The sequence below is a fragment of the Lissotriton vulgaris genome, chromosome 2_1 (assembly GCF_964263255.1).
Source record: "Lissotriton vulgaris chromosome 2_1, aLisVul1.2, whole genome shotgun sequence".
Taxonomy (NCBI): domain Eukaryota; kingdom Metazoa; phylum Chordata; class Amphibia; order Caudata; family Salamandridae; genus Lissotriton; species Lissotriton vulgaris.
In genome coordinates, this window is record NC_141687.1 from 550,787,458 (window position 1) to 550,811,531 (window position 24,074).

A 24,074-nucleotide genomic window follows, 5' to 3' on the forward strand; every position below is an offset into this window, starting at 1 on the left:
TAAAAAAATAAAACCTTACCTTTCGCATTGCCCAGTAAATCTCAAAAGCGTCTTTCTCTATAAAAGATTCCTATTTGTAAAGCGCAAACATATCATCCCCATAAGGGTTTCAAGGTGTTGAAGGCTGTCGGGTAGATTAAGTGAGCTAATGCCCAGAGTCACATGATGCTGAGCTGCTTCCAACGCCAGGGATCGAACCGTGAACCCACGCACTGCCTCTCTGGCTACTGCGCCACACTTTGCTGTGTGTCATTGTCTGGCTCAAAACTACTTAGACTTAGCGCCTTCTCCACATTTACTTTATTATATACTTCTCTTCACAAATTTGAGCCCAAGCAAATTCAGTACCTTTCTTTAGCAACCTTTTCATGGTCTTACTTTTTTTCTACAACATTATTAGTAACAATATCATGTGCCCTAAAGTAATTTGCAACCTCGCCATGCACAGTGTTGTTATCAATGATGTAATTTCAGATGTTTCACTGATGTAATAAATGGTTTCATAGAACATGTATAAGTGATGTAATATCAGAGGAATTTAGCAGTGTATGGCAAGAGATAACTTTAACTAGTGAATTTTAGCAGTTTTGCTAATTTAAAATGGTATTTTTTAACTGACATTTTCAGATAACTAACATTACTTTAATTTGTATTTGTTTCAGTGAATTTCTAAGGTTTTTCTTTAATAAGTAGTGAGATATTATTACCTTTCATAACTATAATGACACTTTGTCATATGTTTTTTTTCAGTGAATTTGTTTTAATAAAAATTTAGATGTCCATTGTGTTCACGACGTGGGGCTAGGCACAGGGTTTTGTAGGCACATAATAACAATCGGAGTACTTGCATGAAATATTGATATCCATACATGGGGTATCCTGTTGAAATGAGATATGGAGCTTGTAACCTGTAACCCCTATGAAACAGGCCCCTTGGGTTATCTTGGATATGAAAAGTTCCCTTTTAAAGCATTTACTGTTTTCAGGAGCATCATGGTGAACCTACCCACATTCATGACTCCAAAATGAACCTATTACTAATTTAGTCCTAATATGACACAAGATTTCCTGCCCGCATCAAGAATTTCAAAGTGTCCAGGCTGTACATTTTGAGTGTGCTTCTGACTTGCTCTGATACATCTTAAGACCCAAGGAATCGCAGGGACCTTCAGTCAAGTTATCGCTGGTGGGTCCCTTGCAGGCCTCATCTGTTTCCTTAGGTCCTGTTAAAAGAATCGTACCAACACTGGTGCAGACTTTTACCCTGGCCCCGGTATCCACACTGGTACCAAGTCCACAGATGCAAGAGGATGATCTGGCATCAACACCAGTGTTTGACCATGAAACGACTTTGGCTCATGTCTAATCAATACTGTCCTACGAAATCACAAAAGAGCAACCACTCGTCAGGCAGCCTACTCTAACCCAGTGCCTCTGCCACTCTGATCCTTTGGCAACACTGAAGGCCACCAGGATGTTGATGAAGTTGATGGAAATGTGGATTTCTTGCTTCCCCCATTATTCTGATAATGCCTTATATACTGGTTTACAGGATGCAAGTGGGCATGGTACTTCTCTTGAATTGTCACGTGGGCTACCAGTCCCCCATCATACTGATAATGCCTTATATACTGGTTTACAGGATGCCAGTGGGCATTGTACTTCTCTTGAATTGTCACGTGGGCTACCAGTCCCCCATCATACTGATAATGCCTTATATACTGGTTTACAGGATGCCAGTGGGCATGGTACTTCTCTTGAATTGTCATGTGGGCTACCAGAGAGTGCCTGATTTACAGTGGTGCTTTGGAGGGCAGCTGAGGCACTAGAATTACAACTTCTCTCCATTGAGACCAGAACAAATGTTTCGACAACATTTCTACCTCCTAGGTCAGTGACTTCTGAGCCCTTACTTCCTTTTTATAGTGTCCTGCCAATGGCTACTTGGTTTAGGTCTCGTTTTTTCCCCACTTGTGAATAGGAAGGTGACTAGACAGCAGAGACTGGAGCCTGGTGACTCAGATTTTCTCTCCAAGCACCCCACCCTAGAGACTATTATTGTACAGAGCATGACCAGTAAAATGAATCCAAACTCATTTCCAACCTCTCCTCCGGATAGAGAATTCAAGAGGATTGATGCTTTTGGCAAGGGTAATTGCCAGCAGTCCCGGAAGACCTCACAGCTTCTTTGGCCCAGACAACACATGATGGACAGGATGCAGCCATGAATGCTATCCATGAATACTAAGGATTGCCAAGAGAGGGATGTCAGTACTGGTATTATTCTTTGTAGATACACATGGCTGTAATCCACAGGATTCTCTGACACCTTACAGCCCTCCGTAATGAACATATGCTTTAAAGACAGGGCTATAGAACCCTAATTGGAGCTGTAAACCCCTGCTAAACATTTTCCATATCAGCTCCAAACGTTTAGAGGCTATTCTAGAGAGCTGGCACATAGACAGAGATAGACTTCCCACCCAGTAATGAAGCAAACACCCCAGTCCTTTTGAGGCCTCAGTCTTCCTACCCTGCTGACAAACAACTTTAGTTTGGTGAACAACCTTTACAACAAAACTTTTACAACGCACTACCATTACAACGCAGGCATTACAACGCAAATCATTACAACGCATTGCACTGGGGGGCGCTCTAGGATAGGGAATAAGTTTAATTTTCTATCCAACACCTTCCCTAGTGTCCACGGGGACTGGAGTTGGAATAGAAAATTAAACTTTTCACTATCCAGCACCTCTAAGCGCTATGCGTTGTAAAGGTTTGCGATGTAAAAACCACGTTGTAAAGGCATGTGTGGTAAAAGCATGCGTTGTAACATCATACATTCTCCAATATGTTAGACAGATAGGTCTTGCAGATTGTTCAAGACAGCTATGACTTACCTGTTCACTCCTCCCCTCCCACTATTCCTCATATACCAGAACAAATTAAGTACAAGAGATTGTCCATCTTTTTGCTCTTTAAGGGTGCCATTGAGAAGGTATCAGACTCAAAGAGAGGAAAAGGTTGATACTCTTGCTATTCCCTCATACCACGAAAAGATTGCGGGCTCAGGCCTGTAAAAAATTGGATTACTCATTGACTGGGGTGTGAGCCGTGGTCAAACAGCAACCACAATCCTAGTCAGGGTAAGGCACAAGCAAACCCCTAATTAACCTGGTCTCAACCCCATGGTAGCTTGTCACAGAGCAGTCAGACTTAACTAAAGGCAATGTTTAAAGGATCTGTGCATCACTTCAAATAGTGAAACAGTGAAAACACCACACAAAAAGATCCTACTTCAGATCTGAAAAATAGAGCAAAATTTAATAAATAAAAAAGACCAACACAACAAAACTCCAATCAGTAATTTAAAATAAAAAAAATTTATTCAGCAGTTTATCAAAAACATTTAAATAACGTGAGCAAAAATTAGCACGAATCAACCATGAGTTTAAAAGGCAACAACTTCATCTTTTCGAGCTTAGACCAATGGAAAAATAGCAGCAGAGAAACCATTTTAAGACAAAGATGTCATTAATATCTGTAGCTGAGTAATTAAAGAATATAAAATACCATAGTGCAGAAGTGTAAAAGTGCAAGTGCAAGTATGCTCAGTTACTTGGATAAAGTGCTAACAGAACATATTTCTAGTTCCTCCAAACATTTTAAGAATGATAGAACGGCACCTAGACTCTAAATTCCGGGTGGTGCTATCCCTCTGTAAAATTTTCCAATTTACTTAAAAACCTCCAATTCATATTACATTTCTTGGAAGCTCCCACCTGGCTCGCTTGGGCTTCTTCAAAAGCCCGCGTCCTTTTATTGAACCATTGATCTAAGTGGGAACTTCCCTAGACCTCCAATTCTGGAGAATTAAGGAGCGGGCTACGAAAGAAGTACTAGAGAGAAAAATTGCTTCAGCTTCCCTTAAAATGGTTCTATCTTTACAGATTCCAAACAGGGCAAACTCGGCCTCCAGCAATATCCTCTTTTTGAATGCCCTATTTAGAGCCAAGAAGATCGCCTTCCAAAAATACCCCAATCTAGAACATGTAAAGAAGATATGGAGCCAACCCCCTTCTTCTTCCGCCTGGCATCGAAAGCAACTATTTTTGACTTCCGGGTACCTTTTATTAAGTGCTTTCGGACTGAAGTAGGCCAACCACCGGGATAAGAAGGACATTATTTTACAATTGGCTGCTCTTAGGGCCTTACTCCCTTGCCAACATATAGCTTTCAATTCATTATTAGAAAAGTTACATTCTGTTTCACGGGTCACCCTTTCCAAATGGTTCTCTATCAATGGGAGTTGGCCCTGATTTTGTAATAGACGAAACCAATTCCCAACTCCAATTAATTTTTCCCTGAAAAGGGCTATCACAAGTTTATTTGGCGTATCAAAAACACAATTCAGTTTTTTTAAGAAATGGACGATTTGTAAATATTCAAAAAAAGCTGGCTTCCTCTGATTACCATTCCTCTGCAACACCTACTGCCACGTAATTACCCTATTCTGAATTAAAAAGTATCTTAACTCTCCGAGCCCACAGCCCTCACAATTTTTCAAGTGGCATGATTGAATTTGAAGGTCGAGACTCTTACATTCCCTCAATTTTAAGTTCTGGAGCCCGTCCTTTTGAAAAAGTATTAAAGTCTAGTGGAATTGTCCTTCAGTGTCTTATATCTTGTTTTTTTCGGAAGGTTGGAGGTTTGTAAGAATATTGAAATCTGAGAACCGGTTTCCTGTGCCATTTTAACCACAAATAAGTTATCTTTAGACCCTTTAGAGACTAATAAAGGAGCTAGCAAATCTAAAAAAGCAGCATCATAGTAAGTTCGTATATGGGGTAAAGCCAGAACTCCCTGTTCAATCATTAATTGTAGTGATGGGAGCTTGACCCTTGATACCTTTTTCCCCCAGACAAACTGTCTAATCAGAGTTTCCATCTCTTTAAAAAAAAAACATATTCATTTTGATGGGTACGTTAATAAAAAGAAAAATGAGTATCGAAAGTATGGACATCTTAACAGGAGATACACGTTCCAACAAGGTCAAAGGGAGTAAAAGCCATTGCTCTAGCAATCTCTTATTTTTTCCTAGCATTCTTACATAGTTCAGATTTTATATCTGTTGATATTGGTTAGTCACATAGATCTCAAATACCTAATAGGGTCCGGCTTTGCGACTTGCACCTTGAGGTAGGGTTGAGGAAAGTTTATATCTATATTCAAAATGAGAACTTCAGTTTTATTTTGATTTCTTTTATAGCCCCCAATTAATTTACATTTACTATATACCCTCATCACCACTTCCAAATTGTGGTTGTTAGGCTTCAGATATAAAATATTATCGTCTACAAAAAGTTTCAATTTGGCCATACCCAAAATTGGGGCCTTAAGTGCTGCATTATCACACATTCTAATGGCTAAAGGTTCTGTAAAAAAGGTAAAAAGCAATGGGGAGAGCAGACATCCTTGTCTTGTCTCCCGCTTGATTTTTACTGTGCCAACCTGTTTCAAATTAATTACCACCTGAACCTTTGCACCGTGATAAATGTTTTGCAGCATTAAAGTGACCTTGGGAGGCATAACAAATATACAGAGGGCAAAAAGAAAAGTGTTCCAGTTCACAAGATCGAATGCTTTCTTCTCATCGACCATCATGATACAGGCCGGGATAGAGTTAGTGTTACAGTAATCCAAAGCTTGTATTAATAATTCCGTATTTGCTTCCATAGATCTTCCTGCTATAAAGCTGGCCTGGTCTTTAGGAATTGTTTCCCGCGCAGCCGGTAAAAACCACTGCGCCCACACCTTCATTAAAATCTTATAATCTGAATTGAGGAAGCTAATGGGCCTATAAGAATTAACATCCTTTGGGTTCTTATCCTTTTTTACAAAGCAGACAACAATTGCCTCCTTGAAAAACGAGGGAACCTGACCACCATTTTTAATTTCATTAAATAGTTTTTTCAAGGGTGGAATCAATTCTTCTGAGAAAGCCTTATAAAATTCTATAGGGAACCCGTCCTCCCCACACGCTTTGGCTCCGGCTGTAGATTTAATGGCTGCTAAGATCTCTGAGCTTTCTAAATCTGATTTTAGCTGATCTATCAGAGGATTAGACAGTCTAGGAATATTTACATTATTGAAGTACTCCTGTATATTATCTTCCCCCACCAGATATTCAGTAGTGTAGAGTTGCTGAAAATGTTCCAAAAAGATCTGTGGAATCTCATCACTATTTGTTACTTCTACTCTGGTCTTGGGGTTAATCAACTTCGAAACTAAAGCAGCTTCTTGTTTTGTTTTTGTAGAGCTGGCAAGCAATTTGCTAACCATCTGGCTATCCTCACAAACATTTTGTTGGTAGGATCGGGAGCTACTAATCTCTTCTAAAACAAAGAAGTCTCTCAGGGCGTTTCTAGCATTATCCCATTGGTGTGGACGTAACAGAATCCTCTGAGCCTGTGCCCTTTTTACTGCCCCCTGCAGTTCAGCTATTTTGGCCCGTCAAGGCATTTGACTGGGCGGCCGAAAAGGAAATAATCTGTCCTCAAGCTGCGGCCTTAACCCCCCCCCCAAACCACAAAGGGTCCAGCCGTCTCCTCATTGATCCTGAAGTACTCAGAGAATCATGCTCTAAAACTCTCAACCGATTTTTGATCTTGGAGAAGGAGGCGATCCATCTGCCATCTGGGTCGCTTCCTTTCCACTTCACCAAACTTGAGCTCAAACCCTATATAAGAATGGTCAGAGAAGGGGTTAATACCTACATCTGCTTTAGGACAAGGAGGGATCTTGATGTTAAAAAGAAGTCAATTCGGGATGCTGTCTGATAACAATGCGAATGACAAGTGAAACTATTTACACCCTTATTGGCTTTCCGCCAGCGATCTATTAGTTGGTAATCATGCCTGATAACCTCAAAGACTTTTTTAGTATAGTTCTTTAGACCATGTATATAATTAAAGTCTCACCCTATAATAATCTGCCCAGGGGCCCACCACAAGAGCTCATTGATTTTGGCCAGCCCTGAGGCGCCATCCATGACCTGGCCATAATAGTTTACAAGATTTAACATCCTCCCCTTCAACTTCTCCACTACCCATAACCATCTCCCCTGTGGATCCCTACAAATTTGTTCAAATTCCCATGGCAGATTCTTAAAGAAATAAAGTTCAACCCCTTTCATAGCTAGGCCTGCAGACACAAAGAAAGCGTTTGAAAATACCCTGGGTAAATACAACTTAGGTGAATTAGATTTTAAATGTGTCTCTTGAGAAAACAAAACATGGGGATTAAACGAGGCAAGCCACCTAATAAGCCCACCATATTTTTGTTTGTTGAGCATGCCATTGACATTAACTGTCAAAATCCTACATTTACTAGCAATTTCTATTAATATTTCTTACATAAGCTTTTTGTTTGCTCAAATACAAATATCTGTATTGACCACTTTTTGATCATTTTGCTACTGCTCTTTTACCTGCTAATGGTCCCCCCACCACCCCGGCCTGCCTCCCTGAAAAAAAGAACTCCCCACAGAAATGTGGAAAAACCCCACTAACCACTCTAGCCACGGTTTTACCCACCCTTCTAACCTCATGAGTGTCATGTTCTTTAGTAATGAATCACTTTCTACTTCCAACCGAGATTTCTTTCAGTAAACACTGAGCCTCTTCCAATTTCGAAAATAGATTAAACTTCCCCTTAACCAGAACCTGCAGCTTTGATTGTTGCGCTATTAAAGCTTGGGCACCCTGAGCTTTAAACAGATATAACATGCTTACAAACTCCTTTCGTCTACGTGCTGCCAAAGCTGTCATGTCAGAAAATATACGACATTTAGAGATTTCATTTATAAAAAACTGTCTTTGATGAATTGCCTTTATCAGAACGCGCTCCTTAACACAGAAGTCTGCGAAGTTCAGCAAAATTGTTCATGGTATTATTGAGTTTGGGAAGAGATAAGCGGGAACTCGATGTGTGCCCTTGTGATGGTTAAGTCTCCATCAAATTTGGGGAGAACCTTTTGTTTAATGAACGTGTTGGCCCATTGGAGAGTTTGCTTCCCCTCAATTCCTTCAAGGACCCCCACTATTCGAAGGTTTGACCTCCAAGAATGATTCTCAAGTTCCTCTAACTTGTTCTCCAGGAAACTTTTGTCTTTTACTGCTTCATTCACCTTCCCAAGCATCTCGATTATTTGATCTTCCAGCAACGAGATTCTTGTTTCAGCTTCCTACAGTTTGATTGGGAGACATGTCATTGCCTCTTTGCCTAGCCGCTGATGTAGGGAGGCAATCTCAAGCTTTTGTGATTTTTTTCATTTCTCTGACCTCCTCCATAATAAGGTTGAGCATGTCTCTTATGCCCGTCTGATGCGTAAAGGAAGCTTCTACCCCATTGCTACAGTTGATTTGTGATGCCATTCCGTCCTGATTCAGATTCTCAGTGGATGAATTCTCAATTTCCTGAATGTCATCGCCCGGCACAGTCACCTGTATCAGAGGCTGAGACCGAGGTTTGAACTGGATTTGGACCGGATCTTGTTGTAGTGGAAGCTTTTGCGCCTCACTTACTGGCATCTTATTGACTTCAAGCGGAAGCTTGACTAACTGGGTCGGGCTGCTAACCTTCTTTTCTGTCAAAGCTCTTAGTTCTGATGAACCATCCTGGTCTTGGTCCTGGACTGCCGGACTTTTTTGGTGGGACGGTAATGGAACCTGTCCAGGCAACTGGGCACACTGAGATGTATCGGGCCTTGTGCAGAATCTTTTGTTAAATCCCCTGGCACATCTAGTGCGTTTGTAATCGATCTGGGAGGAGCTGGTAGGGATGCTTTTTCAAAAAAAGAGGAAATTCCATTACACCTTTTAACTCCTTTTTATATCCATCATTTATTGGGGTGTCTTGACGTTGCTTAGCCGATGATGCTGGAACCTCTGTCAAATTAGGTGCAGTTGTTATCTCATATTAACCCAGTTCCTGGGACAGAGAAGGGGGTCATCTTATCTTCTGAACTTTCAAAGCTGCCATCTGAGCAGTGAGACTTAGTGCTATGCTTCCTTCTAGCTACCAGTTTGGTTGCCTTTGCCAGGGCTAAACGAGTTTTGGCTGTCAGCCCGGCCGCTGTGTTAAACTTAGCAACTGCGCTAGAATGTTTAAAAGGTTTTTTCACCCTCTTTTTTCCCTCAAGTCTGTCCAGGTGTCCCCTTGACTACACCAACTTTTCCCAGATTTCCACACAAGTCTGTGCGCTATTCTCGTATAATTGTTTACACAGGACAAAGTGCCTCCAACCTCCTTCCACCTATTTACAGTTCTGTACCTCCGAGCCTCAATGACTTTTCAGCCACCTCCGCATAGCCTCCATAGAAATGCACACCGTTCTTCTCCACTGTTTTGCCTGGCATTGGAGTTATTCCTGGTTTTCAGGAGCCCTGATATCTTCCACAAAAACTAGCACTGGCACCTCTTTCAATTCCCAGCGCCTCATAAATTGCAATGCCGGCAGGTCTGCTGTGAAGGAAGAGACCCTGGGAACACCTGCGTCAAAATCCGAAGCCGCGTGAAAGCAATGCAGCTTCCCCGCTATCTTCCCGTGGGGAAACAAACAAAGAAAAAACTGTCAGGGGCTTCGTGCTTTCCGCATTTTTGCAAGGCTTTCCTGCCGCGTTCACACAGGGAGCATCAAACACCGCTCCCCCTCTTTCCTCCTGTGGGGGAAACTGACGACGAAGAGACCAGCTGGGGCTTCAGGCTTTCCACGATTGTTGTTATTCGAGCAGCTTTCCTCCGTTCAGATGAGGAACGCCGAAGTCCGATTCTCCATTGCTGAGGGCGGAGCGGGCAGTGTCACCTGAGGCTACTCGGAGTCGTGTTTTTCCGTAGCCATCCCCGGCCTTGATAATGTATAGAATCAGTCAAATGTAGTTATGAATTTGTAAAGAATAAGCTGTCAAATAGAGCCTAAAATCATAAACCTCCAACCAAGGATATCTAGTCACACTGGACCAGGTCAAAGTCAAAAGATCAGGCTAACCGTTGTGGAGCTTGGATCCAATACAGTCCCAAATGAGTCCCGCTGAAGTTTTACCATCTCAAATTTTGTGTAAAGTCCTCTTCACATTGAAGAGGGTCATAAGGAGCAAGAGCGTTGCTGGCGGTGGTTGGCGTGTTGCACAGATCAGGCCGGGCTTCGTGGACAGGCAGGCTCGAGCTTCACATCGGCAGTCATCCATGGTGGTTGATGCCTGCTGTGCAAGGAGACGGGCTGGCAGTAGCTTGTGCTGAATTTCCATGTGAGCGGCGCCATTCCTGTGCAAACTGGCTTCTTTACAAAGAACCCAAAACCTTGATTTAACATCCAACTGTGCTACACCAAGGATTCCAGACTTGAGGGTCAAGAACCTATTGGAGACTGGTCCAGGCATTGTTGGGGAGCCTGTTAGGATCCTGAGGCCAGCAGACTAGCCCTTAGAATCACTCTGGGGTCCTGAGTTCAAGATGGGTTGCAGGTCCAGTTCGTCTTACCCAGGCTAGTGGGCATCAGGCTGCAGGTCTGTACAGCAGAGCAGCTGCTCCTTCACAGTAGCAGTCCAGCGGAGTAGCAGTCCTTGTAGCAGCTGAGCAGTCCTTTGTCTTGGCAAAGTATTCAAAGGTCCAGAAGTGTACTGAAGAGTTGCTGTCTGTGAGAAGCTTCTAGACAGTGGCTTTAAAGTGTATTTAATTCCCTGCCTCCTCTGCCCTGGCTCCACGTTGGCTGAAGTGACAATGCTGGGTCATTAGGCCCTTTGCTTTGTGTGGAGGCAGGACACAGCCCATTCAGGTGTAAGTGAGGCTAAACCTAGCTTCTCCCTCCCACTCTACCAGTGATGGCCACTCCAGTCACACCTAACCTCCCATTGTGTGTGGCTGTCTAGGAGGAATACACAAATCCCAATTGCCAATTACACCCAGTCATATGACCAGAGATAGGCAGTAGGCACCAAATGGCTAAGGCAAGAAAGTAGTAACTTTCTAAAAGGGTCATTTTCAGAACTGTAATTTCAAATCCAACTTCTCCCTTTGTTAGGATTTTAAATTAGGATTCCAGAGACACCAAACATGTTCGAGCCATCTCTTTCTATTTGGAAATTTCATTTATAAAATGGAATAAGGCAACTCCAATGTTATCCTATAGGAGAGATAGGTCTTGCAGTAGTGAAAAACAAATGTAAGAGTTTTTCATTACCAGGAAATGTAAACTGGGCTGTCCATTGCCTACCCCAGGGGTGACTGGTATTTATGAAAAGGAGGGTTGGGCCTGGCAAAAGGCATATTTTGCCGGGCCAAAATGGCAGTTTAAAACTGCACACATATGCTGTCCAATGGCAGGCCTGAGCCATGTTTAAAAGGTTACTTAAGTGGGTGGCAGAATCGGTGCTTTCGGCCCACTAGTAGCTCTTAATTTACAGGCTCTGGTAGTACAAATGTACTAAGGGCTTATAAGTAAATTTAATATTCCCATTAGGGATAAGCAAATATTACTAAGTTTTAAGGAGTGAGCACATGCCCATTAACAGTGGTAAAGTGTGCAACTTCTTCAAGCCAGAAAAAGCGAAATCAGACAAAAAAGAGGTATAAGGCAAAAATGTAACCACACTAGACTGACAGCTCCAACAAGGCCTGCTTTGGACTTTCGGCCCCTGAATGCCTTCCTGTGGAAGGGCAAATTCATAATGCTCATGCCTGCCCAGATCCTTTCTGCTTTCGACCTGGGCAACAGATGGTGTCCTTGGACTGCCGGACCTGTATTTTCATATCCCCATATTGCAGTCCCACTAGCATCATATATAGTTCCAGGTAAGCCAGGAGCACTTTAAGTGTGCTGCACTCCCCTTCGGCCTCATCATCACCCCTCAAGTGTTCATGAAAGTGATGATGGTGATCACTGCCCATTGTTGGAGGTTGCAGATACCTGTGTTCTCAGGCCTCAACGATAGGCTGCTGAATGTAGGCACACCTTAGTCAGCTGTGGAACATCTCTGGTTAAATGAAAAACGTTTTTTACATTGTTGGGGTTCACTATAAACTATCGAATTTCCCAACTGATTCCTTCTCAGAGGCTTCCATACATTGGGGTCACAGTGGAGTTCCGGGGTTTTTCTCCACCACGATTGCAGGACATTCTGCTATGATCCCAATGTTTCAGGGTCAGTCCTGGATCACGGTGAGAGTAGCCCTGTCCCTTGTTGGCCTTCCGTACTACTGTTTCCTGCTAGTGGATCATACCAGGTGACACATGTGGTCTCTGCAGAGGGATCTGAACTCTCAGCACAAGGGGAACTTTTCGGACGTCACCCAGGTCAGAAAATACTGAAGAAGACTTGCAGCGGTGGCTGCTAGACCTCATTTGTACTGAAGGCAGACTCCTGTCTCTACCCCACCAAGAACTAAAGGTATTTACAGGTGTACTGTTGCTGGGTTGGGAAGGTCATGACCTTTTTCATTTTGAATATATATATATATTAATATTTTTAATATATTTAGTGAGGTAAGACTTTTTTTAAACAATTCGGCATTTACAGTACAAACAATCAAAACATTTTCATCAGTGTTTTTTTTAAATTTCCTTGTACTTTCTGTAGGGAGATCTCCACCCTGATTGCAGACGTCTCCGCAAAGTGTGTCTAATATTAAATACAGTCATAAAGTCAGTACTAGTAGTAATTTTATATTTGGTTATGATGTTTTTATTTACCCCACCCCGTTTCAGTGTGGTTGAGTATTGAAGTCTGCATATTTCAGTAACTTTACATGTGTGTAAATGTGTGGATTTAATCACATGTGCATTTACCCATGTGATGCACTCATATCAATAACATTTAAACAAGTACCCCACTAGTGCTAGGATTTTTTTTTAAAGTTTAACCATGAATTGGTTGAGAAAGTCCAGCAAGGTCAAAAATATATTTTGTGTCGGGCATGGGTACCTCACTCAAGTGGGCTTTTACTCAAGTTCCTCATGTGAGCATTTTCCCAAAAATACAGCACTTTCTTATATTGTCTCTCTTTCTTGACACTCCCAAAGTAAATTAGATGATCCTTTGCTGTAGAAATTAAAAGTCAAGAATGTAGAGAAATATTTTGCTTCTCAGTAAGTGAAAAGACAGTTCCTACACAATCATAGATGTATATACAATTCTTCTTATGCATTTAGTCCAGCTGGATCTTTAGTCTCTAATCCTACTTTACTTAAAAATCAACTCTTTATTGTAACCTATTAACATCCTAGAGAGGCTATCAATTATCAAACCACTTAGAACGTCCGCATTACCCTCATTGAACCTCTTGCAATGGTGCGCCAAGAGGCGGCTGTGATCCCCATTGTTTATGACTATCATGGGCTATAAAATTAGCATATGAGCTAGTAAATGTTTGCTCCATCATGCCAAAAATCAATGTTCATAAGCTTGCTTAATGAAACATATGCAGTTATAAATATTGTAAATCATTTTAGGCATGAGATTAAATATCACATTACCCTTGCCTATTTGACAGAGAGGACTATGAATGTAGTGTCATTAAATTCCTTGATTAAGTGTTGTTGTTTAATTATATTTCACTTTTAGCTATTGTTATTTATCAGTATAAATATTGTGAGGTTATAAGCTTTGCATTTGGTGTGCTAGTTATGGTTTATATGGCTGTTGTGTGAGTTATGTATTCTGATCCGAAAATAACTTGTGAATGTCATTGATTTTTGAAAACTTTTTGTTCGTAACCAAAACTGCAATTTAACTGTGTTTTTAGGTGTATTACTAAGAATTATTCAACATATGTTAAGGAGTTATAACAAAGAAAGCCATATCTTCACATCAATGTTTGGGTTTTTTCAGTGACTTTCCGGGTTTTTTTTTTCCTTTTATGCATAATGTATTTCCCTCTAAGCCTGAAAGGACATTGTTTTGACTTAGACCGGGAGTTCCTTTGTGTCTGGACGAAGCTATACCTCTTTGATGAGCTCTACTAAAAGCAAAACAACTTGTGTCAGGGGCTTTTATTCATTCCTGGTTGGTTTACGGTATTGTACCAATACTGTGAATGAAATGGTAAAAGGCTAGTGTCATTTTTCATCTCGGTGTGGATGGCACTAGCTAATCCTATGCTTAAAGACTTTTCTTCCAAATTTGCAAAAGGCTTTGCCACATTTCTATCTCAGTGTAGATGGCACTATACTAATCCTATGCTTACAAACTCTGCTAAAAAAACAGACATTTCTGATCAGCAGATTTGGAAAGCTGGTGGTGCTGTGGAGTACTAAAAACTGCTCTCCACCTCACACCTGGAAACATCCTCAGGATTTCCTACTTCCTTATTTTCATATTTTATCTAGCACTCTAAGCCTGAAAGACATTGTTTTAAAAACAACCACCCCACCCTGAAATTCAACATATATGTTTAGCTTCACAAATCATTGCTCACACAGCTGCCTATACCTCACACACCACACACATTGCTCATGACGTTACCTTTCATGTAACAGGTGATTTCACAAATTACATAAATGACCTCACTACTCACATGACATAGGATCTTATCATTAACATTAACATTTTTGGTCAGGTAATGGATTGTGTCCTGTACAACATTGCAGTGTAGACCAATTGAGAAAACGGCATGTAAGCCCTTTGGCCGTCCAAGCCTATGCACCGTCTGCAGTCAGTAGGTGGAAGATGCACATTACAATTTTAGGCAACATGGAAAAGCTACTGAATCATTTGGCCTTGATAGTTACGTATGTGGACAAAGCACAGATTGTTTGCGAGGCTAAGGCTTAAAATAAAGGTTAACAAGGTATTTCTATGCTCTTAATCAATATTACGATTGTTCAAAACAAGGCTAGACGTAGTTGTAGCTCAGAGATCCTATTCTTGGGGATGGATCAAGAAAACAGACAATGACCATCCTGACTACTATGACTTGCATTTCCTAAAAAACAAGTTAAAACATGTTAGAATCTAATGTTGGCTCTTCACAGTAGCCAAGCTTTGTTTATTGCATATTCAAAACGCTATTAAAACTGCATTACGTTCTTAATTTGTCTTAAGTATACTCATGTCCATTAGGATACCCAACCAGAAGTACATATCTGGCAGTTATCGTTCTTAGACAATTTTAATCCAGGTTAATTACTTAAGACAATTCATGTGTTACAAAAGGGCTAGAATTAGGTGATGCAACCTATCATAGAAGCTACATACTGCAGACTCATCAGGCCTGTACTAAAAGACTTGCATTACCTGCCGATCCATTGAAAAGTCCCATGTGCCATCATTTAAGAATATTGGAGTCAGTTGAAGAAGTATCTCTACCGAAGATTCAGATTCTTTTATCATGCAGAATATTCATCTCCAACAACCACAGAAAACTATTTCCTCTCACAGCCAAAATATGTACAGTTCCTAGAAGCAGTGTGAGTCAAGTTCTGAAAATGTGGCAGTCAACATCTGCAAATACACAAGGAACCGTCTACAGTAAAAAAATTAAAATAGCTCAATTCCATATATATGTTTTTTTTAAATTGATTAAAGTACTGAAGAGCTTTGCTGTAGCGCCATCATTGTACCTACTACTGTACTTGTGATCTAAAATGTGTCCCTCAAGCAGCCTGTTTGGTTTTTATAAAAACTCTTTTAAGTTCCATGTATAATACATTACTGTTGGAACTCACACTATTTGAGGTAACATTTCAACTGCATAACTCTTCGTCACTATTCCTCTGACTGAAAATTGCGGACCAGCTACTTGCAAAGTAGTTATTGCCTTTTCTAGACATTACTGCTAGCATACCACCTTAAGATAATAAAAATAATTAGTCATTCCTCAAAATAAATTTTGATAAGGCTTATTTATCAGTGCCTTTGCCTCGGGAATGTTCTCTACCAAGTAATCAGCTCTGTGAATGTCATATGCCCTAGATACAAGTCTAATCATACGTTGTATGCCCTATTTATAACATTTGTCCGGTTAATCAATCCCACTACACTGGAGTAGAAAGATGTCTGTCCATTTAACAATCTTGATGCGCAGGGATGGCTCAATTTCTGCAGTTTGTGAACCATGTGACATACAGTTGACGTAATCCTCCTCACGAGATTAAGTAAAAAATGTGTCAAGCGGGGTGCGTTACTTTTATGAACTTTTCAATAGCAAAGTGAAATAAAAGGTTGTTAAAATGACTACATAGCAGATCTCATGCTGGAAAACAATGCTAGGTTTGAGTAAACTTTTCATTCTCAGAATGGGCTGAACCCCAACACTTTTATAGATACTTAAGTCATAAGTGCACATTCCTAAATTCTTTGTTGTGTTCATAAAAAGTGAACACCTTGTTGTGAGGCTAATAAATAATTGTAGTCTGATTAAGTACTATTTAAAATGTGTATGACATTCCAGTTTCGAAGGCAGCATAAACGATTGAGAGACATGAACCCCATAGGTATTTAGAAATTAGATGGACATGCAACATTCCAAGAACTATGCTCTGAGTTTTGAGTATGTTGTAAATAATACATGAATAGAAAATGGATAAAAGGTTAGCAGAAAATCATCCATGTTTAAAACAAAAGCATAGAAGGGAATAACTCTGAAAATCACTTGTAAAAAAATTGCATTTTTTTAAATTTGCAGGTCATGATACTGTTGTGCAACCAGCAAAGTTTCATCTGCACGCATATCGACTACTGTCACCCGCACTGTTACCTCCACCACAGTCGCTCCTGTGCCCGCTTGGTCCGTGCCATAAAACTGCTGTATGGTGATACAGTAGAGTCCCTGAAAGATGACAACATGGCAGGAAACATTGGCTCCAGGGGCAAAAAAAATAAAGAGGTGAGTATTTTAATTAATAGACACTACTGATGTCATATACCTTTTGCGTTAACTAAATGAATTAGTTTTGATGAGTTACATTGTTCAGATGTTACTATGGTGAGCTTTTATTTGTTATGCATGCATATCTCTCATTAACATTGTTGGTTTACAATGCATCTGGGCCTTTCAGCATATATCAGAACACTGAGAATGTACTGTAGCCTCCTTTTCGCAGTCAGACCAGGCATTAAAAGCCTTCACTCAGACACCTCAATTCCAACTCTGATAGAAAATGCAGGTTGCTCTTCCTCGGTTCGTTTTAGGCTGTCTCCAATTCCTGGTACCATGAATCGAATCCCCTATTCTGAAATAATAGGAAGTTGATAGACAGGAGCTTTGGTCACGAAAACTGCACACACTACATACTTAATAGAGAGATAGGATATGTAATACCAATCAGCATATAACACAAGATAGCATGCTCTAGTCTACAAAGCTAAAAGCTGTGTCCTTTGTACGTCAGATTAAATAAAGAGTACATTTGCATACACAGTTATCTTGAATTAGGAAGAAAAGTATTGCGCTTGACTCTCTGCAAGGAGAAGAACCCAGGAGAGTTTGGGAAATATAAGGCATTCCAAGGCAACATTGGAAGCAGTATCATTTCTACAGGGCGGGATGGGGGTTAAGAAGTGAAGATGGGGTTTCGGGACCCCTGACAGACAAAGCTCGCTTCAGTACAGCACATCTTGGAATCGTCTGCTAACGCCCATTACGGAGCTGATAGCCGTTTTAGTGCAACTGCACAATATAGAAATCTAAAATGTGATACTTGATTATACAGTTGTGCATAATGCAATGACTTAGAAAAGACAACAGCATACGAACAAATAAAAATAAACACACACATGTGTCCTCTATGGTGATGTACATTTGTTCAAATGTTTTGAATATCTCCTCATTATTATCACATTAAATTTCTCAGCACAATATATCAAATTTTTATAATGTTTTGACATCATTTGGGAGTAATTCGCTGCCTAAAATATACCTCTTGGTTAATGCAAGTTTTTCCATCAGATTCCAATAACATGCCTTCTCTTTCCTAGCTCCCTTTTGCCAGCTCTTTTGAGAGTCAAGAATTGGAATGGTGCTTGATGCTCTTTAACAGTTCTTGATTTCAGTCCCTCTTCAGACACATCTGATATGAAACACACTAACAGGACAGCTTGATTTGCACTCTCACATAGCAAAGCGTAGGCTCAAATTGGAATAACCTACAGGCTGAATAATACAAATGTACAGAGGAACCCAATTTCGTCTTATCTCTATGGTGCTCCAGATGCAGGCCTTTATGGTGCGGAGCTGTAGGGCCACAGGATGTGACTGTCCTGGTGACAGTTGAAAATCGCTACATTCGACAACTGATGGGTCTCTCTATTAGTACCTCTTTGCTCCCCTTAGGATAGGAATGGGCCTTAGATCAATCTCTGAAGGGATAGGAGTGAGACCTACCCTGTATTGGAGAAGGATCTGGGCCACCCCTAAGCTACATTAGTATTGCCAGGGCCAAGAAGTACTCCGAATCCCAGGGTCAGGTAACATTCCATGGATTAAGTATGTGAAAAAAAACTCACAGTGATTGGGAATGAGCAATTAAGGGTCGCGTCCAAAGAAGCCAGTGCTGCTAATATATTATCTATTAAGTCCAGTTATCGTCAATATAAAATGAGAAATATGCAGGGGTAGCCCACATTTGGTTCCCTAATGATGAAGGACGAATTTACAGAAAAGGTTTCTGGACGAGATTGAACCTGTAACTGTCAGGAAGCTTTTCTTGCAATTTCGTTACAGGATTCTCCTGCTTTGTTCTTTCACTGATACGTGTCATCGCAATATCAGGACAGCAGATTGGCTTTACCCCTCTTGTGGTGAGTCTAAAGAAAGGGTTGAGCATGCCATATTCTTCTGCCCAGCCTATCAATAGAGCAGAAAAAAATGGATCACACCATTGTGCTAAAATATGGGTGTTAGCATAAAGAGGAACTAAAAACATTGACATCAGTTACTAGGCAAAGTATAATCTTTCCAGTCTTATGATATCTATTGTCAATGTGGAGAACTAGGCATAGTCTAAGCACTCTGTTACTAAGGTACTAATGATGTAACATTAATTCTACTAGATATTTTACTATTGTTTACAGCGCACCCTGAGTGAGGGCATAATTTTAGATTCTTTGAAGGCCTACTTTGAATTCTTACATGGATCCATTAATTACTGTAATGAATTGAGATTGTCAATATATTGTATTCAATCACTATTATATTTTTATATACCTATTTGTATCTTTTGCACAGTTTTTACCTATGTATGTCTGTGATTTCATTATATAATTTTCTGGCAAATTGCCAAAATAAAAGATTTGATTGTTGTTGGTATGAACCTATTTAGAATAAGCTTAAGACCTTTCTGTTTTATTATGATTTCAGGCTGCACTAAGAAACCACATTAAGTAGTATTGTGCTATATAAACTGAAATAACAAAATGTGTCACAGCTAGTGGTGCAAGTCTTTGATGCTCTAGCCAATGAAGAAGCTGTTCTAGGCAAAGAAAGGAGTCTTTGGAAACCAGCAATTCCTCTTATAACAAACGTAGGCTATCCTATGTTAGGTCTAAACCTATATTAACTAATTAAAACCCGACTGAAAGGGAAACGGCCCTCATCATATCAATACTGATAAACACCTACACAATCACAAACTAAAATGCTGTCCAAAGAAAGAAAGTGAGAGAGAATAAGTCCGTATTAGTTTTCGCCTGCACAGGTTGTGAAATCTATTGTTTTTTATATACATTTTGAAAGGGGCTTAAATCCCACCTCCTTGCATTCCTGGATTTTTGTTGGTTCTTGTGCTTGCTACCTTCTTTTACTGCATTTCTATTAACTGTTGAATATTTCCTGCATTTACCAATGCTTGTTCATCATCTGCTTCTCTTATAAGTTTCCCATAGCCGAAATACTGTTAACATCTGCCTTGGTTGAACTATTTTTTCATAGAGTTTTGCTTCTTTCTGATTGTCCTTGCTTGCTTGATACTTTAAAATAAATCTGCAGTTTTACATAGCAGTTTATCACCTGGAGAGATTAAGTGAATTGCCCAGAATCACATGCTGTTGCACTGTGAGACTCGAACCGGGATCTCCACCACCCGACCCAGCAGCTCTGGCCATTGGTCCACATCCTCTCATCTCCTGTGATGCTTGTTTTATTTGCCATCTAGCATTCCCTACGAATGCATCTGCTTTTGGAGGCTTTGCCAATGCTGGTCATTTATTGTTTCAATGTGCCTTTACTGTAGGTCTTGCACCATACACGACAACACAATATCGATATTTCGCCCCCTGTTTGTCTCAAGATTTATCCAAAGAGTGCCTCTAACCTTGCTATTTAGTAAGGAAGAGGAAGTGATGTAACGTTTAGAGCGGCAAGCTTTAAGCTGGAGAACCGGGTTCGAGTCTTGGCAGGAGACTCAATATCATGTGATTCTGGCTAATCACTTCATCTCTCCATGCCTAAAAATGAAATTGTCTTTCTTTAATGCAACTGGTGCTCATGTACAGTGCTCTAATACCTCCGGGTTGAGTTTGCGCTGCACAAAACTGCATAGCGCTTAGCTATGTTTTGCATGTTTACTAAGGTGCTTCGGAGGTTGTCTCGTAGCCTGGCACGCCCTGTCAGGCTCCAGGAGGTTTATAATCAGTGATCTGCTTTTAAGGTTCATGCACAGGAATGTGCTACGTTCCACTGGTAAGCTCTGCATCAAGTACAGTTTCCCACCTCACAATGCTATCAGGGACAGCCTGGCGCTGTGTACCTTGGCAGAGACAAAGCGCTATCTCTAGGTTTAGAAACCCATAGGATTTCCTCAGCTATTGATTAATTGATCCCATATACGGACGCACTGTAGAACAGTATTTTCATTACGATTTGCATTTGAGAGCGAGATCCTTCTCCAGCATCTTTGCTTCTTTGACACCTCTCCATCCCATTCCTTCCCCTTGCTTATTTCTTGCTTATCTCCTCCCTCTTCCTTATCTCCTCAAACTACCCAGCACAAAAAGCATTGGCAAAGCCAATAGATTTCGCCTATGCGAAATCTGTTGCCTTTGTCAAATTTTTTTTGTCCTCATTTGCCTTACCCTCAATATGGGAGATACCAACCACCTTGCGAGTCCTTGACTTTGGAGCGGGGCCTTTTTCCTTTCTCCTGTGCCAGGACGCGAGTTGTTATGTTGGTGGCAGAGAGGTCCCAAAACAAGAGGGGCTTTCGCTGACTCCATCTAGGTATATTTCAACCTGTAGGACCAATATCGTAACGAGGCTAGACCCGGTCCAAGGAGTATTCATGGCATAATCATAGGACCCAAGGAAAAAAAAAACAACAATAAAAAACCCCGGAATACTATCTCCACTTGATCAACAAATCCCAAAAAGCCAAGTTACGTTTGCTACATGATCTGTGGAGGTCAGCTTTGGATGTTTCATATAGAGACGAGAGCCACCCAGAGTGTGATGGGGCTGTTTTCTCTACCCAATGTATACAGATTTGCCTTCTGGCCAGTAAAATGGCATAGAAGAGGAAGGACCTTGCTTTGCCAGTGATGTTATCTTCCAAACCAAAGATGATAAGTGGTAGAGTTATTGACAAGGATGTGTTTAGAATAGAGTTTTCGGTAGTCTTCACTTCCTCCCAAAACCTGCCGATGTCAGGGCAGTCCATGAACATGTGGATGTCAGATGCTCCCATAAGATTACATTTGTTGCACTTTTTATCTGGGAGGAATTTAGAAAGTTTCAACGGTGGTATATATGCGCGATGAACTGAAAAGAGATGATTTCGTCTTAGCCATGATGGTTTCACGATTTTATGAAGAATAACGAAGGAGTTTAGCCACATCTCCTCGCAATGAAGGCCAGTCACCTCCCCCCATAGCTCATATGGAAGGACAAACTACCCATCAATTTCCTCCAACAACTGCCAATACCATAGGGCTACCTCTTTTCCTCCCCCTGGTCGTTCCACTAACTGCTGCTCCAGTATGCTAGCCTTCCCAAGATGCGCGTCTATGCAGCGCTGGGATCTCACCCAGCTGTCCAGTTGAATGTACTTAAATCTAGAAAGCCCGGGGCCAGTGTGATCATATAACTCATCCCACGATCCTTCCTTCAATAGCTGACCCCATCTTGTAGTCCCAGCTGGTTCTATTATGGAAGACAGACTATCTCTCAAACATAGTGGGAGGCCAGGCGAGTCCCAAATTGGGACGAAATTAGAATAGTAGGACAACCCCAATCTTTTTCTGATGGTAAACCAGGCATTAGTCCATGACTGTAAAATTTTAAGTTTGATTTTTAAAAAAAATTTCTGACTCCCAAACTTGAACATGAACCCATCTACTGCTAGATTCGCCCCAATTAGCATAGCTCTATACATTGACCCAATAGAAAGATTAGATGGCATTTTTAAAAGCATCCTAGAGTGTGACATCTGGAAGGCCCATGCATAGTATAATAGATCCGGCAGAGCAAGACCTCCCTTTTTTTTCCTTCTCCTCAGCTTTTTTCATGCTAGTCTAGTAGATTTATAATTCCAAATGAAGGAGTTAATTTCTCGCTGGCATTTTTCAATCGTTTTAAGGTCAAACGCCATGGGAATAGCATTCAAAATGAACGTAAACTTTCAAAGGATACACATTTTGACCAGATTTACCCTACCCGTTATACAAAGTGGCAAGTGAGTCCAAGATTTCAAAAGCCGTTTACTCTCACTATATATTCTGTCCAAGTTGGTTTGACCAATGCTACCCACTTCTTGAGTAACTCGTATCCCAAGGTAACGCATGGAGGTTTAAATGTTTACCCCCAACTGTATATCTGATATATTCCATGTCATTATTTCACTTTTACTCGAGTTGATGTTGTTACCCGAAATATATCCAAACTCTTCTGCCCGCTGGATGACAACTGGAAATGCCTTTGCTGGATCTGATGTAAAAACCAGGATGTCCTCTGCATAGAGTGACCTTGCTGCCTTTCCCACTCTCCAAACCTAAAAGATGGAATGTTAGCCTCCTCCCGCAAAACCAGGGCAAACGGTTTGATATATAGGTTGAAGAGGAGGGGGAAAGCGGGCAGCCCTGCCTTGTACCTCTGGTGATGTTAAAGGCCTCCGTCAAAACCCCATTGACCAGCAACCTGGCCGAAGGGGCACCGTAAAGCTGGTCTATAGTTCTGCAAAAACTCTTCCCTAAGTTGAATTTTTTAAGTATGTCGTTCAGATAGGGCCAATTGACCCTATCAAAAGCCTTAGTTGCATCTAAGGTGAGGTTGGCCAAAGGTAGGGAAAAGGCTGTCAGCCCCTATCAAGTCATGTGTTAGGTCTGATAGTTGTCGCCCTTTAATGAATCCTTTATGATCTTGATGGACTATAGTGCCAATTACACTGGCCAATCTTGCTGAGATAATTGTTGTAAAGATTTTATAATCATTATTGAGCAACGATATTGGTCGATATGACCCGCATTCCAGGGGAGATTTCCCTGGTTTTGGGATAAGTACAATTGTGGCCTCCCCCCATGATTTTGGCGGTAGATCTCCTTCTATTAGAATGCCATTAAATAGGGCCATCAGCACGGGGGCGATGACATTTTCCAAAGATCTATAAATCTCCCCCGGCAGACCATCTTGGCCTGCCGCTTTCCCTTTTTTTGTTTGACGGATTGCTTCCTCACCTCGACCGACCTCTGTTATCTCGATCTCTAGGGACTTACTCTGTGTTGTTGAGAGGGTTGGAAGAGTAATTGCTTCCAGCCATCTATCCCTTGCCAGCTGGTCATTGGGAAGATCTTCCGTATAGATCGCCTCAAAAAATTCAAAAAAGGCTTTACCTATGTCTGGGTTAGAGGATCTTGCCTCCTCATCCGGACGGATACAGGATCACCCGGAGGGACCGCGCCAACCAGATGGGAGGAGGCATCGCCATCTTCCACAAGAACACCATCCGCATCACGACCAACTCCGACGACATCCTCACAGCCGCCGAACACCTGCACTTCCAGATCCACACCGACCCCAAGACCACCCTCAGAGGCACTCTCATCTACAGACCCCGGGACCACGCACACAATTCAGGGAAGACTTCGCCG

The 24,074-nt window shown here is 41.2% G+C and overlaps 1 protein-coding gene across 1 annotated transcript in view; it reads left to right on the forward strand.

Annotated features, from left to right (window-relative positions):
• UNC80 (unc-80 subunit of NALCN channel complex) overlaps positions 1–24,074 on the forward strand; it is a 2,521,865-nt gene that overhangs the window by 1,044,540 nt on the left and 1,453,251 nt on the right. Inside the window, exon 29 of the mRNA XM_086955549.1 lies at positions 16,684–16,884. Coding sequence (XP_086811675.1) covers positions 16,684–16,884 — 201 coding nt within the window. The remainder of the gene's footprint in view (positions 1–16,683; positions 16,885–24,074) is intronic.